General features: G+C 47.1%; 1 protein-coding gene across 3 annotated transcripts in view; it reads left to right on the top strand.

Annotated features, from left to right (window-relative positions):
• The window catches only part of dock1 (dedicator of cytokinesis 1), a 162,811-nt gene that overhangs the window by 144,462 nt on the left and 3,118 nt on the right, over positions 1-15,231 (top strand). For all 3 annotated transcript variants that reach the window (XM_083687166.1, XM_083687165.1, XM_083687164.1), the window contains 7 exons: positions 666-752; positions 3,174-3,350; positions 4,061-4,144; positions 10,660-10,797; positions 13,249-13,391; positions 13,898-14,096; positions 15,091-15,231. The exon at positions 15,091-15,231 is cut by the window's right edge and continues 19 nt beyond it. In XM_083687166.1, coding sequence (XP_083543292.1) covers positions 666-752; positions 3,174-3,350; positions 4,061-4,144; positions 10,660-10,797; positions 13,249-13,391; positions 13,898-14,096; positions 15,091-15,231 — 969 coding nt within the window. The remainder of the gene's footprint in view (positions 1-665; positions 753-3,173; positions 3,351-4,060; positions 4,145-10,659; positions 10,798-13,248; positions 13,392-13,897; positions 14,097-15,090) is intronic.

The raw sequence follows: 15,231 nt of genomic DNA, 5'->3' as shown, positions 1-15,231 counted from the left end.
TGTCACCCTCTAAAGCTTCAGGCAGAACTCTCACCCACTACTCAAAGGTGACGAGTAGTCAGTTATTGTCATTAACCTTGTATGTCAAAGAAAATCACTGTATTGAGGTGGTGATGTCCTGTCATCAACTGCTGGCTGATATTAATGGTAGAAAGGGGATGTCTATAGTTGTTTCTTTTCTTCATCTGACAGTTTTGTTTTGTTTTTAAAGCCCCTAAGAGAAATACAGTTTTCTTTCCAGTTTTGTATTTTTTGGGGGGGTCAGATTTGTGAGTCATTATTTCAGAGAGTGTGACTGTGTGATGTTGTAGAGGAGAGGCCCTCTCATTTGGGCCGTCTGTGAGCAGAGTTTAATGAGCTGTCATCGACAGTGCAGGGGGGTGGGGGGGGGGGGGGGGGCAGAGCAAGAGAGCTGCTCAAGCACAGCTAATACAACGTTCTCAGACACCCACCAGCCTGGCACTGCCTCTGATGGGCTTTTAGTAAACATCCATTTCAAACCCCTCTCTTGTATCCATGGTGTTTTTCTACCTTTTGAAAAATAAGTCAAAAATGTCATCTTTGTGCTTCGTTATAATATACAGTAGCACCAGGAATCTTCATCAATGCTGAGAGGTAATTTTGTCCCTTAATCTGTTTTTCTTTTTTTGTTGTTTTTGTTTCAGAACATGTGGATCGAGCGGACCACTTTCGCGACGGCGTACAAACTTCCGGGCATCCTGCGCTGGTTCGAAGTCAAGGCGGTGTCCACGGTGAGTGCGATGCACCGGAGGCGCCGAGCAGGCTTCCTAATCAGATGAGGATCTGCGGACCTGCGCAGGGGGATCGATATGATGTGTCCACTTAACCAGTACAGACAGCTGTGTAGACGCAGGCAGACAGACATACCAGTCCCTGGGCTTACATCAAGGCCACGTACTCCCACTGACCATCATTGATTTACACTGCCCTGTTAAAAGGGATGTTTTTCCATGAGAAATAGCTACAGTACACAGCAAATAGCACTAGAACCAAGGAGGAATCCTCCGGATTCAAAACCGAGTTACTGTTGATTTTTCTGGATGGAATGACCTGGATTGTTTCATTAAATGCATTAAACTGAAGAACTCCAAAAGGTTTCAGCAACCAACATGAGGACTTTGTAGTTGGAGTCGACTTTGTGGCAGGAGTAGACGAACTGTATTCCCTTTGAGAGCAAAGGGATTTACTTTGGAGTAATTATTCCTTTGTTGAGTTGTTACGCCACTGTTCACAGTGGCACCCTGGTATTGGGGTGACTGTTGTACCAGAGCAAGATATTGACAGGGAGAGAGAGACTTCTGTAGAGAGAGAGACTTCTGTAGAGAGAGTGAGAGAGAGTGGGAGCATACAGTGGCAGAGTATCACTTTCGGCTCAGGAACGGATTTACAGTATCAATCAGAGCCCAGACGCGTGCCTCATCCTTTTAATGTGTCGTTATTTTGTCCAAAAACAAATGCGGTGCTTAGCGTAATTAGGCTTTCTAAGTATTCCGCAATCAATTACGCTTTATTTGTCGCTTTGATTAGTCCCTTTCATGTCAGTTCTGGTGAAGTGCCTGTTAGAAGGGCAACTCTCTCTCTCTCTCTCTACTCCCCCCCCATTCTCTCGCTCCACTCTCTCTCTCTACACCCTCCCCACTCCCCCTCTTTTTTTCCCTCTCTCTCTCAGCATGCCCGCTCGCCCTACCGCTGGCCATTGTAGTTCCCACTCCAGGCTCCCACTGGTTATCTTCCAGCAGGGCTGATACAGACTCCCTCTGTGGGCTCACAGTGCATTCATACTGTAGCCCCTGAAGAGCTGTGGCACCCTCCTGTAGACCGCCAGCCGACCTGGCCAGTGGGCTATCCGTTCTGTGTACTACGCCACCTACTGGGACACAAGTTGTTTAGAGCCTACCGTCTACAATCCATTAATCGCATGCATGTAAGGCTGTATGGCTGTAGCCTCTGCTCCTAGCATAGTAATATATTGGAACTGGATATCAATCTTCCCCTCTCCTGAGATGGGTTGCAGTTTCCTTCTATTTGTCTTGTTGAAGAGCATCTTGGCCGAGGCCAGATTGTCATCCAGATGAGCTAGGGAGAGATCAGCTCCCCCACGTCCCATTCCCTATTTGGGGACAAATGATTCAGTGGTGATGCCACCGCAGCTAAAGCCCTCCATCTGACTGCCGCGCCAGACAGGAGACACTGCAGATTGGAGATTCGTCTCTCCGCCACACAAACAACCCTCTAAATTTAGGAAGTTGTTTACTTCGACAATTCACACGCATCTTCCACTCGCATTAACAATCCGCCCCAGACTGTGTCTTTTTTGGGTTGTTTTTTTCAGGAAGCGTATCACTCTGTCGCGATGTGTCCTATAATCCCAGCCCGAGCGCTTGCACGGATTGGTGTGAAATCCCATTCGCAGATGGGACTGAAAGTTTAATGACGGGGCCCATCATAATGGCGTCTCTCACTCACACGTCAGCCAAGCGTCGCCCTAAGCATCGAATAACCATCTCTCAAGAGAATCCACCTGTCTAACGTGTGTTGTGAGTGGGTGTTTTGAATAGGCAAATTCATCTGATGGATTAATTCCAAATTGGATGAAGCGGAGGCTGGTTTAAGTGTGGCTTGTGGATTCATTGCTATACCATCCAAGATGAGTCATGTGATTACTTGGAAGTGTCAGCTTACGACCCCCCAGTCATTCTATATGAGTGGATTTAGACACGCGTAGATGGATGTTTACTGAGCATGACAAGCCTGACAATGTCCTACTTTGTCTAAACGTCACAACATTTGTCTAAGACCTACTTTGTCTAAACGACATGGATTCGGCAGTAGATGCCGGTGGAGGTAGAAAATCGGAGGAATGCATGGAACGGAATGAGGAAAGGTATCAAACACGTGTCTGCGTGTTTTTGATACCATTTCTCATTCCGTTCCATGCATTACAATGAGCCCATAACTCCAATTTGCTACCTCCAGAAGCCTCCACTGGTGTGTGTGGGTGTCTTCTTTCTTGTCATTGACTACTTGTTTACCCTGCTCCTGCAAAGAAGTTGGATGTGATGGTGCATAGATCGCTGTTGAACGGAGGACCATACATGGTCATACACGCTTCATCACCTCCCTCTCTCTGTGTGTTTCCTTCCCGTGCACAGGAGGAGATCAGCCCCCTGGAGAACGCCATGGAAACCATGGTGCTGACCAATGAGAAGATCGGCAACATGGTGCAGAGGCACCTCAACGACTCCAACCTTCCCATCAACCCCCTCTCTATGCATCTCAACGGAATTGTGGACCCAGCCGTCATGGGGGGCTTCACCAACTATGAGAAGGTACCACTCCCCGTTCCATTCCACTCATTACAATGAGCCCGTCCTCCGATTACTACCTCCACCAGCCTCCCCTGGTTTCTACCCCCACCAGCCTTCCCTGAGAATAACAGATATTCATTCACAGCATTTCAGGCCTTCCCCCTTGAAAAGGCTCAACTCAACGTTGTTGATCCTTTCTCTTATTTTCTCATTCCCTCTCTTGTTCCTCTCATTTTTGTGCAGTGTGTGCCACTTCATAACAGCCCATCTGTGAGAGAAACTCTCCCACCTTGTGTTCTATCATAAAACAGTCATAGGCCGTTGGTTCCCATTATATATCACTACTCCAAATGGATCCATTTGTGTCAGCTGAAACTGTCTGCTATGAGTCAGAGGAGGAGCACTGTGCTGTGAATTCTTCCCCCAGGTCATCACCCCCACCCCCGCCCCCCCTCCCCGCCCCCCCCGTTGTGAAATAGTGGAGGTGCTGGCAAAGAGACTAATGTCTTGTTTGGATTTTTCTCATCTCTCCCTCCATTCTCCTGTCCCCTTTTACCCTCTACTCCTCTCTCTTCCCTCCCTCTTTTCCCTCTCCTATCGACACTTCTCTTTCTCCTCCTCCTCCTCCTCTCCACTTCTCTCCCTCTCTACTTCTCTCACCCCCCCCACTCCCTCTCCTATCCCCACTATCTGTTCTCCACTTCTCCCCCCCTCCCCCCCCCCCCCTCCAGGCATTCTTCACAGACAAGTACACCCAGGAGCACCCTGAGGACCAGGAGAAGATTGACAAGCTCAAGGACCTCATCGCCTGGCAGGTACGACTGAGCTCCCTCAAAACCACTGCTCAGAATGGTTTCAAAAACACAAGATACACATCATTTTTCTCTATTTTACACTAACTACACACACAAGGATGATGGAGAGGGCTTTGTATATCGTATATAATGCATGGCACTTACCTCTGACATCTGTAAAACACTGCTGCAGATATGGGGCTCTAAACAGGCTTAGAATGGCGCGAGCTGAGAACACACAGACGTCTCGCTTGACCAGCAGGGCAGGAATTCATCCGCTAATTAGCCTACTGATTGGCCTACTGATTGGCCGCAGTGACCTTGAGAAAGATCCAGCCACTGTGGATCTTTGAAGTGCCCTCAAGGGGTAGGGTTACAAGAGGCCCTTTCTATAGGCTACTGCTGCGTTAAAAAAAAATCTGAACGCATTCTACTGGACATCGGGTCAGAATTAATTAATTTTCGACTATTTGCATTTGTGGCTTGACATATCATGATCAGTTATATGGACGCTGAAATAGATTTTACACAGCCCGCTATTGAAGAGAGGATAATCTCAGTGTTTTTGCAATGGCAATATTATGTTCCAACACCCAAAATTGCACATGTGACATCCATCACTGGAGTAGGCGGTAAAAAAAAAACATGTTTCTGCAACCGCAGTGTGCGCAAATGCCCCACAGGCCGCAGGAAACGTTCATCGCAAATTTGCAGTAGCTTGCTGGCTAGCGTATTTACTTTAGGCCTATACATACATCCATATACCTGGTGGTCTCTTGGCTGTGCTAGCAGGCTGAAGAAGGGCCACGCATCATTTCAGAGATATTAGCGATGATTAGCAGCTTCATTTAGTTTCAGTTTTAAAGGTCTTTCTGAGCATAATTATGTTGCACTGTTGATCCAAAAGTGACTGAATGCATACTCCTTTAAATAACAAATCAGGCAAATGAAGTCCATCACAGGTTTTTGCAGCTTAAATGAAGCCTCTGTTCAATGGGTATCGGGTGGCATTTCTAATTAATTTTCTAATAATTTTCCCTCACGCCTTTGCATTTGGCCTTTGTGTCCTAACAAATTGTGGCCTTGCCCTAAAAAAATGAAATTCCAGGCCTGCTGAGCAGGCTTCTCCCTATCGGTAAGCAAGCCCTCCCCAGTGATGGTAACTGAACTGAACAGAAAACAAGTGTTTCAAAGTTCTGAGGAGAAAATAACAATGAGAGTAGTGTGGTGAAGTGCAAGCTTTCTAAACTTAGAAAGTTCCATTGCGTGAGGAGTGAAAAGAACAGCAAAGCGGTTTTAGCGTGCTCTGCACCTCAGTGAGCCTGAAGGGGAGCGCACACATCACAACACACAATGACTACACACACTCACACACAATGACTACACACACTCACACACATCACACACCACAGTCTCAACTCCTGCAGCACAGCAGAGCTTTAATCAGCTCATTGTTGCACAGCCTCTTCGATCAATACATACTCTCTTCTTCACATTATCTTTGTTCCTGGGAAATGTGTGAGCCCCCTTCCGCCCTCTCTCCACGAGTACAAGCGCTAATGTTGCCGTTTTTTAACAATCCAAATATAAACATGAATGTCAAGAGCAGTGTTGTTACCAGCTTACGGAGAAACACAGGCAATTTGTGATTCCAGGGAATCGGCAATCGGTTCCTTAGTCCTGGCCGCCGTATGGTTAATTGGTTGTAGCTGAAGCTTCAGTATGGCTACATGTCTTCCGGACGTTGAGAGAGGATTTCCTCTCCACCATCAGTTAGAGGCCAAAGGAAATTATTTTAATTGGTGTTTTGTTTTTTTTGTTTTTTTGCTGCATCAAAATAGGTCAACCTAGTGTTTTGCATTTCTTGCTGAACACTATGGAATATGGAGAGTAAGCTCTTCTCTCATCTATCAGTATGTGAATGCCTTCTCTAGGCTAGGTGACTCATACAGAAATATGCTTTGGATTTGCAGGTCCCCAATTGTGGCTTTGTATTCTTAGAGCTTGACATTCACACCGCAACTTTGCCTTTTGGGAATTCTGGAGAGTTTTTAACTTCTTTTGCCAGCTTCGCTTACCTTTGAGAAGGAGATTGTCGTTTTGACAGATTTGGAGGGAAGTTCTCTCTCTCCCCTAGATAAGCAGTTTGCAGGGGTCTGTTGACTTTCTCTGTTTGACTTTGGCAGTGATAAGGAAGCCCTCTCTCCGGGAGTACAAGCGCTAATGTTGCCGTTTTTTAACAATCCAAATATAAACATGAATGTCAAGAGCAGTGTTGTTGTGCTTGATGAATAGCCATCAATACTTTGGTATGTACCCTTGAGCAGGTAGTTATTTTGGGTCAGAAGACATTTTGTGGGTCAGATGTATTTATATCCATCTTGTAGCAAACATTGCAGAGATATTTGAAGGGACATATGAAGTGGGTGGTAATGGACAGGCAAGAGTGTAACAAGGCTACTATACTACCTTTAAAAGGGTTGTCTTTCCTCAAAGTGACATTTAGTTTGAAGTGCACATTCACTAAAACTAGAGAAGGGAGTGTTCCATCACCAATTGTCCTGTCTTCTGTCATGCCCCACTCTCCCACTCTTGTGTAAGAGAACACACTCCAGCCCTCACCTCGTCCTAATGAGCCTGTCACAAACCTGATGGACAGCTGCAGTCTGCTGCCTCGTCTTCACATTCACCTTTTTTAAAGTTTAAAATACATACATAGGAATCGTGTCTAGAGAGTTCTCACAGTGATTCAATATGAAAAATACACCAAAATACACAATGAGAGACAATATACAAAAACACACAATTAATATAAACAAGTGGGTCTCGTGAAATAGGTTCCTCATGTATTTATTGGACCCAGTCAGGCTGCACTTGTGTATGTGATGACTTGGAAAAATATCCACCATCTCGCATATTTGACGGTGTCTAAACAGCTGTAACAGCAGAGCAAGGGGTCGTCTCCGTTGCCGTGGTGAGAGTGATTAAAGTTCTCATCTGTTGTGTTCATCACAGGAACGTGTGTCGGAGAGAAACGCAGGAAGCGGCGCTCGCAGCCGGAGCCAGAGAGAACTTTTAAAGAGATGAGTAAGGCAAAGACGTCTGTTTGAGACGACAGCAGCTGTCTCCCTGCCAGACAGCTCGTTCTGTCTCCTAACTCAAAAAACGGTTTAAAACGACACAAATGAAGGAAAAGCTGCTCCGGTCCCAAAAAAAAAAGCTCAACTGCTGGGAAAACGAAATGAAACGAAACACGGCGTCCTGAAAGATATCCGTCGGTTTTAGCCGACCAATTAGAGAGACAGCGAGCGTAAGAGGAACACCTCGGATCACGTAAGAGCACTCAGCAATAGCGGGCGCGTTTGACAAACAATCCGACTTTTGATACAGTAGGCAGCGTCATTTGGCTTGGTGTAGTTCCTGAAGCAGCAGTTACAGCACACCCTGCCCTAACAATGAGGAAAAGTGAAAACGTCAGTGGTTCTAGCTGACAGAGCTGTGGCTCCACAACAGGGAGTCCATGCTACATTCACAACCCCCAGCGATCAATACATGTAATCCCGGAGCTAAGCAGTGGGGCCCAAACATGTTTTTGAAACGCGCCTATCGACGCCCGCATCGGCGCCGATTCAATGGAGTTCTGTAGGGAACAATTCCCCTCTGATGACGGCTGTTGAAGTCTTTTTGGCTGGTTGCTTCGCCTCTTTTGTCACACGGAGGGTCCTGTCTCCTGGCTGGGCATCTCGCAGAGCAGAGCTCTTCTTCTTTATCAATGCCCCCTAATCCATCAGCGGAGTGGTAATACCAGGCATCTCAAAGGCCATCTGGCTCCACTGTCACCCAGGCCTCCGCTCTGAAGCTGCCTGCCTCCTCCATGCAGCAGGAAGGGGCTCCAACAGAAAAGACTGTCTGAAAGGCCCTTCTGGTATGAAATGAAAGGGAGAGTTTTTTCTTTTGTACTGGCAGATATTTTGTTTCTTGTGGTGGCAGAAACTGTGGTGGAGGTTACTGCCTGGTTAGAACTCTGTTCCTGAGGGTCTAATTAGACGATATTAACTTTGGCCTCAGGTGACTGAATTGATCTTTTCAAATAGTCAGTGTCATTTTGTCACTGTGTAAGAGCTAAGAACATGTGTGTGTGTGTGTGTGTGTGTGTGTGTGTGTGTGTGTGTGTGTGTGTGTGTGTGTGTGTGTGTGTGTGTGCCTGTGTGTGTGTGTGTGTGTGTGTGTGCCTGTGTGTGTGCCTGTGTGTGTGCCTGTGTGTGTGTGCCTCTGTGTGTGCCTCTGTGTGTGCCTCTGTGTGTGCGCCTGTGTGTGCGCCTGTGTGTGTGCCTGTGTGTGTGCCTGTGTGTGTGCCTGTGTGTGTGTGTGTGTGTGTGTGTGTGTGTGTGTGTGTGTGTGTGTGTGTGTGTGTGTGTGTTAGCAACCTTTGAATGTGTTACACAGTGCCAGTCCTCTGTAGTCACCTAGTGGAATTCCGTTGCCATGTCGCCACTCTGGTGTTATATCATCCTGATGTCTATAAAAAGACGTGGGTATCCTGGGAGACGTGCATCTTGCCTGAGTGTTCTCTCTCTCTGTCTCTCTTTCACTTTTTCTCTCACTCTCTCTCTCTCTCTCTCTCTCACTCTCTCTCTCTCTATCCCCTTTTCTTCCTCACTCCCCCCTCTTCCTTCTTCCTCTGTCCCTCTCTCTCTCTCTCTCTCTCTCTCCCTCCCTCCCCTCTAAGAGATCCCTGTGGTGGTGATGAAGGTGGCTCATATCTGGGGAAATCCTCACAGGGTGACTGTCACCCCCTAAGCTCATTTATCTTCATACAGCAGAGCTGTTGTTTGTGGAACACAGCACAGTAACAAACCCTGCTCCCACAGTAGTGATGGCCTGGAGAAGCCTTGTCTAAAATACAGCATCAGCTTCTCTCTTGCACACTCTCCTCATCACATGGACCAGAATGCCATAGTTTTAGACTCTGTAGCAAAAGGCATGCCCTCAGAATAAACCCATGTGCAACATACTCTATATCTCCCAGACCTTTCGGTTCATAGCATAATAAAGAATATATCTTTGTAAAATCACTACAGCAACTTTGATATCTGAGTCTTCTATGCCCCTGTTCGTACTTGAATCCTCGCGATTTCCCGAGTCGTTCTTTATATAAGTTTGAATGAAAAAACGAGAACAGTGTGCAAATATGACGAGAGGTTGCGTCAGTTAGAAGTGATATACTGTAGCAGCGTACGCCGTTCGCCTCGTATCTGTCTGCGTGATTGAAGTAAACTCAGTCTGCTGTGCTGTTCCACCGAGAGCAGCACACACAGAGGCACACACTCGAGCTGATCTGGGCTTTTCTTCGCCAGAGACTTCACACTCCCCTTTGTACTCCGAACAAAGTCCTTTCTACTAGCCGCGCTCAGGCGTTGAATACGTGAATAAAAGCCCACCGTGCTTAAGGTGATGCATGTGTCGAGGAATTGGGCCGAGTGCTCGCTTTTCAAACGTTGAAATGCACTACTTTGTGTGACGGATGCACGTGGGCAAAGGCTCGCATTAAATTCATTGTAACAGGATTTAGTTTTTGGTTTTTTTCCACCTTGTGCCTTGAAATAAATCCACAAGCTGCATTATTCATTACATCAACAATATTTTTTTGTCATTTTTGGCAGTGACTTTGTAGAAACATTTCTATGTTCAGTGTGTCGGGAGGGGGGTTCCACTGGCTGTTCTACTTCTGTTGTTCTTAGCGACTAATTATGTAATGCACGGCTACCAGGCTGCAGACAATGGAACATCTAGCCTGTTATACATAAACACGGCCCATCGACTGGGCCGTCTAGCAGGCGCAAACAAACTCTCTCAGACACGCCTTTCTCCCCTCGGGAATGCTCTTCCTCCACTCGCCGGATAAGCTGCAGCAGTGCTCTGTCCTAATTGCCTCTTCCCTGTGCTTTTTACTATCTCTTTCCTGGGTGGCCAGAGACGTGTGTTTGTCGTGTCATTATTAACTCTGTTCTATGTCGTGCAATTTGGAAGCTGTGATGTGTGGCGTTGAAGGTGCTGTGTTCCCTCAGAGTGTCCTGAGCGTGGGCAAATACATTCATCATACACATGTAGCTCATCCCATAGCTGTGCTCTATCACTCCTCTGTGTATGCTGCCTTTTCCACACAAACCACAACTAGTAATAAACAACGACGACAACAACACATCTTCAGTGGCTCCTGAAAGGGCCCTGTGGGGGTGAGGTCACTATGGCAACCGAGCTATCTCCAGTGCCTGTAATGAAGACAGTGGAGGGAGTCGCACGCACGCCCACACACACACGCACAGACACACACACTGATCCATTGCGTCATTGGCCTTGCTGAATCTGCACTACAGAGAGGCAGAGTCAGGGGGGGGTCAGTGATCGACCAGAGTTGTGTTGTATGGAACATGTAAAGCTGCAAGGCAGCGTCCCCTTCAGAGGGCACACACACTCAAGCTGAATGTGGATGTGATGAGTCTGACCTGTGCTCGCGTGCTTTGTCGTGTGTTCAGATCCCGTACCTGGCGGAAGGAGTACGTATCCACGGAGAGAAGGTCACGGAGGCGCTGAGGCCATTCCACGACCGCCTGGAGGCCTGCTTCAAGCAGCTACGGGAGAAGGTGGAGAAACAGTATGGAGTCAAGTCACTGGTAAGATTGTAGACGGATTTTGTTGGCGCAAAATCCTTGATTTCAATGTGTGTAACTATTTCCAGTTGAATGAACCTGGCGGACATCCTGAAGAAATCACACTCTCGCCATTCCTTTGCAATTGTAATGTGTCTCACACCTTGTCCTTTGTTGAGAATGATATTTAAGGAGAGGGACAGCAAGATATTCTTGGAGGTTTGGGTTAGGTCCGTCTCGGGCACCATTCTCCTGTGTTGTCCTTGACGCACGTTAATGTATGGTTAAAACTTCCAGTTATATGTTGCTTTGAAACTGTTTAATTGGTTATTTTGTTGATACTCTATTCTCATTCTTCCTATGTGCACTAATGTGGTGCTGTGTGCTAGATAAATGTTCTGGTAATACAGCAGGACATAATCGTGACCAGGTTCTCCCATTTAATGTCTAATGTTCACATGCATCGTTAACGACACGTAGAGTGAGTCATCAGCTTCAGATATTGGCCTGAGCGTAAACTCCTCGCAATCCAATTTATCTTAACTTGAGGGCATGGTAAACGTAGCATTTGGGGTATTCTTAATGGAATCTAGGATCCGATATGATCGATTGTCTGTCACACAAGGATGAGCAAAGCATTATTAATCATGAAATGTCTTTTGGAGTCAGATATAACGTAATATTAACTTGCGTTCAGTTCGTTCGATCATGTCCATAACTGTTAGAAGTAATCACTGGGAATAAATGTATGTCTTATGTCTGGCCCGTCATAAATTCTTCAGCGTTTTATTTTCTTATTCTACAAGATCAGGTCGCTCACCTCCTCTCTCCATTCTCAAAGCCACCATGTATCTCACTAAAGGGCTAGTCCGCTAGAACATGATATGAACAAAATATGCTTGAGACAAATACCACGGTTCATACTTGATATTTAGGCATAGCATTTAGTGAAGGAGGCGGATTCACTATATGAGAGAGTTAATTTTTCTCATACCGCCGCTCAGATCTCTCAGGGGTGAGTTCATAATTGTATTGTTTGTTTTTGCCTGCCTGAATCCTCCAAGGAGGAATATCAGGTTGTATCCCCTTTGTCATATTTTCAGCTGAATCAGCTTGTGTGTGTAGGGGAGAGTCTGCTCTGAGAAGCCATGTTTAACGCTAGGCCCTGGGAATAGCTTCCATCGACTTCCCTTTCAACTGGGCAGGACTTGCCAGGCTAGCATTTTGCATGATCTTGGCTGAGGTAAGAAGGGTCCTCTTTTGCTTCGAAAGCAAGCACTTCTTGGCCCATCATAATGAGGTCATGTTTGAAATGCAGCTCTCCTTTAAAAGACACCTCGAATGGCCCCACCACGGACGTTTTTTTGGCTAGACCTTTTTCGCAGACTGAATTCATACGGTTGCCCACACTAAAAGTTCAACCAGATTTATTTCCGGATTTATTACCAGATTTATAACTAACTTATCCCACCTTTGTGCCACGGAAGTATTTCCAGAAATTATGAGACCCAATTTAATTTCAATTTCAATTTTTTTTTACCGGATCTTCTTATGCCAACACTGTGATGTTCTAGATTCTTGCTGTACCACACGTAGAGCACGCAAATCACAGACATCGACCTCACCCCACTGTTTTATTTAATAGAATTTCTGTCTCGCTCGATTGCGGCCATGAGTGTTATTCTCCTAAATGCTCCTCCATTGTCCGCTGTTCTCCATCTCTCTCATTTAGCAGACAATGGTGCTGAGCGACCAGACCCTGAACTCATCATAGCTGCCCGGGCATGCAGCTGTAGTCTAACCAGTGATGCTGGCTCGCGGTTATTGATTACTCAGGCAGGAACATGTCCATGGTATAAATCCTGGTGGAAGCCTAGCATCGCGCCGGCAGACTCGCAGCGTCTGGTAATGAATATGCTCTAAAAGCCCTGTTCAAGGACAGCAGAACACAGCGCTGTACAGCAGGCTGAACCGAGCTGACAGCAGACAAGGACATGGGACTCTGGGAAGATGGACAACGGGAGGGAGCTACTGCCCGAGAAACAGAACTTTAACTCATATACAGTGCTCTCCATAAGTATTGGAAGGAGGAAGCATTTTGTCTTCTTTAAGCTCTATAGTCCCAACAGTTTGGATTTAAAATCAAACAATTACTATGAGGTTAACATAGCTCATAACATAGCTCTCAGCTTTAATTCAATGTTGTTGTTTTTTCAGATTGGGTTCACCATTTAGAAAGTACATTTAAAATGAAGTTCCCATGTTTAGTATTTAGTCGCGATCCTTTGCGTGCAATAACTGCCTGAAGTCTGCGACCCATTGACCCCACCAGACGCTGGGTATATTCTCTGGCGATGCTATGCTCTCTGTAAATGTAATGAATCTTTGAGTCGAACAGTGCAGAGACACTCCCTGACTGTAGGTGGCGCTGATATCGGTTTTGTGTGTGTGTGTTGTTGTTTTTTTTCTCTGCAGCCTACGGCAGATGAGCGGCGTGGCTCTCGTCCTCGCTCCATGGTGCGCTCCTTCACCATGCCCTCCTCCCAGAGACCCCTGTCCGTGGCCTCGGTCACCTCCATCTCCTCAGACAACTCCCCCTCCCGACCCGGCTCAGACGGGTAAGGACAGAGTCATTCACCTCCCCTGGAACACACAGCTGCTAGGACACGACTCAGTGGAGGTAGAGATCTAAGGAAGGCCTCATTGTCATGCGTGGAACGGAATGAGGAATGGTATCAAACACATGATGTGACATTCCTCATTCCATTCCATGCATTACAATGAGCCCGTCCTCCGATTTCTACCTCCACCGGCCTCCACTTTACACCACTGCTACAGCACAGTGACTGTCTAGCCCCTCTGTCCCAGTTCCCCATCCTTTCCCCTGAGGTCTGCACTCTCTCTCTCTCTCTCTCTCTCTCTCACCCCACTTCATTGATTTTTATTTTTATTTTAAAAACACAGGATTGCTGTAAGAACCCATGCCTAAATCAATCCTATACTTTTCAAAAGGGGGGGGGGTAGTGCTCCACTCAAGTGCACACTTTATGAGGAAGGGTGGTCAATTGTGCGGGACACAGTACTCCCGTCCTTACCCTGGTGTCCCTGCCTCCTCGTCCCCCAGCTTTGCCCTGGAGCCTCTCCTGCCAAAGAAGCTGCACTGTAAGTCCCAGGACAAGCTGGACCGCGACGAGCCCGAGAGGGAGCGCAAGGACAAGAAGAAGGAGAAGAGGAACAGCAAGCACCAGGAGATCTTCGACAAGGAGCTGAAGACCACCGAGATCCCCCTGCAGCCGGCCGAGGCCGTCATACTGTCAGAGACGGTGAGAGACGTGACCCGACTCTCTTCTCTCCTCTTCTTATCTATTACCCTCCCCTCCTCTCCCCTTTCCCCCCTCCTCTCCCTCCCCTCTCTACCCTCCCCTCCCTCCCCTCTCTGCAGCACATACTCCTATCCCCAAGCTCCACTCCGCCCTCTCTCCTTCCCTCTCTTCCCCCTCCTCCTCTGTTCTCTCTCTTCTCTCAGCAGCAGAACATCAAAGACCTCTGTCCCTTTGGGAACGAGCCATCGCTAATGAAATTAAAGATAAAGATCTGAGTGTGGCCCCGGGAGGCCCCTGTGGTGGATCAGACGTCTCCCATTAAAGGGCTCTCTCCCAGGGGGTCCGGAGGTGGAGGAGAGCCTCTGGCAACCTGTGGACTGGCTGTCACCAAGGAGTTGTCACACGGGGCTCTCTACCTTCCTGTCTGCCAATGAATTCACAGGGAGAGAGGCTGACATATATATGAGCTGCATCACCTGTGTCTTAGATATGATATACGGGTTGCGCCAACTTCCCTAGTGCCATTCTTCAGCTGCGTGCCCTTTTTGAAATGAAGTGTCCTTTGAGATTTACATTTCAGTCCCAATAAAGCTTGATGAAAAAGCCCCAGCATGCAAACAGTTATTGGTAACCACAAATAAAGCTGCTGTAAAGCGCACAATAAACTGCCACTTCCAAATGGGACCTGCTTTAGGAATACAAACAGCCGGCTTCATATTTGCATGCTCAGGGAGAGAAATACAATGAGCAATCCCAACGAGGATGCGAAAGCAATTTTCCCGGGAAATGATCTTTTATTGATCTACCCTTTGTTATATTTCGACTAAGATTAAATTGCTTTTCTCTCCAATAAATTCCAGAGGGAGATCCCAGTACTATTTCATTGACTCAATATGTAATTTAGGTTGTCGTACTTTACCATTCAATAATGACTAATGGGATGGTCTGCAGCAACATGATCTCTCATATGTGTGTTCTATCCCTGTGTTCTCAGATCAGTCCCCTGAGGCCTCAGAGACCAAAAAGTCAGGTGCTCAGCCTGCTGGGGGGAGACCGCCGCCTCTCTGTGTCCCCCGGCCCCCCCTCGTCCTCCCCGGGGCCCCCGCCCATCACCCCCAGGAACAAGCTCTCCTTC

This window comes from Argentina silus (genome assembly GCF_951799395.1).
Source record: "Argentina silus genome assembly, chromosome: 16".
Classification (NCBI taxonomy): domain Eukaryota; kingdom Metazoa; phylum Chordata; class Actinopteri; order Argentiniformes; family Argentinidae; genus Argentina; species Argentina silus.
The sequence above is the reverse complement of the archived record's forward strand: the minus strand, read 5'-3'. Positions and strand labels throughout refer to the sequence as shown.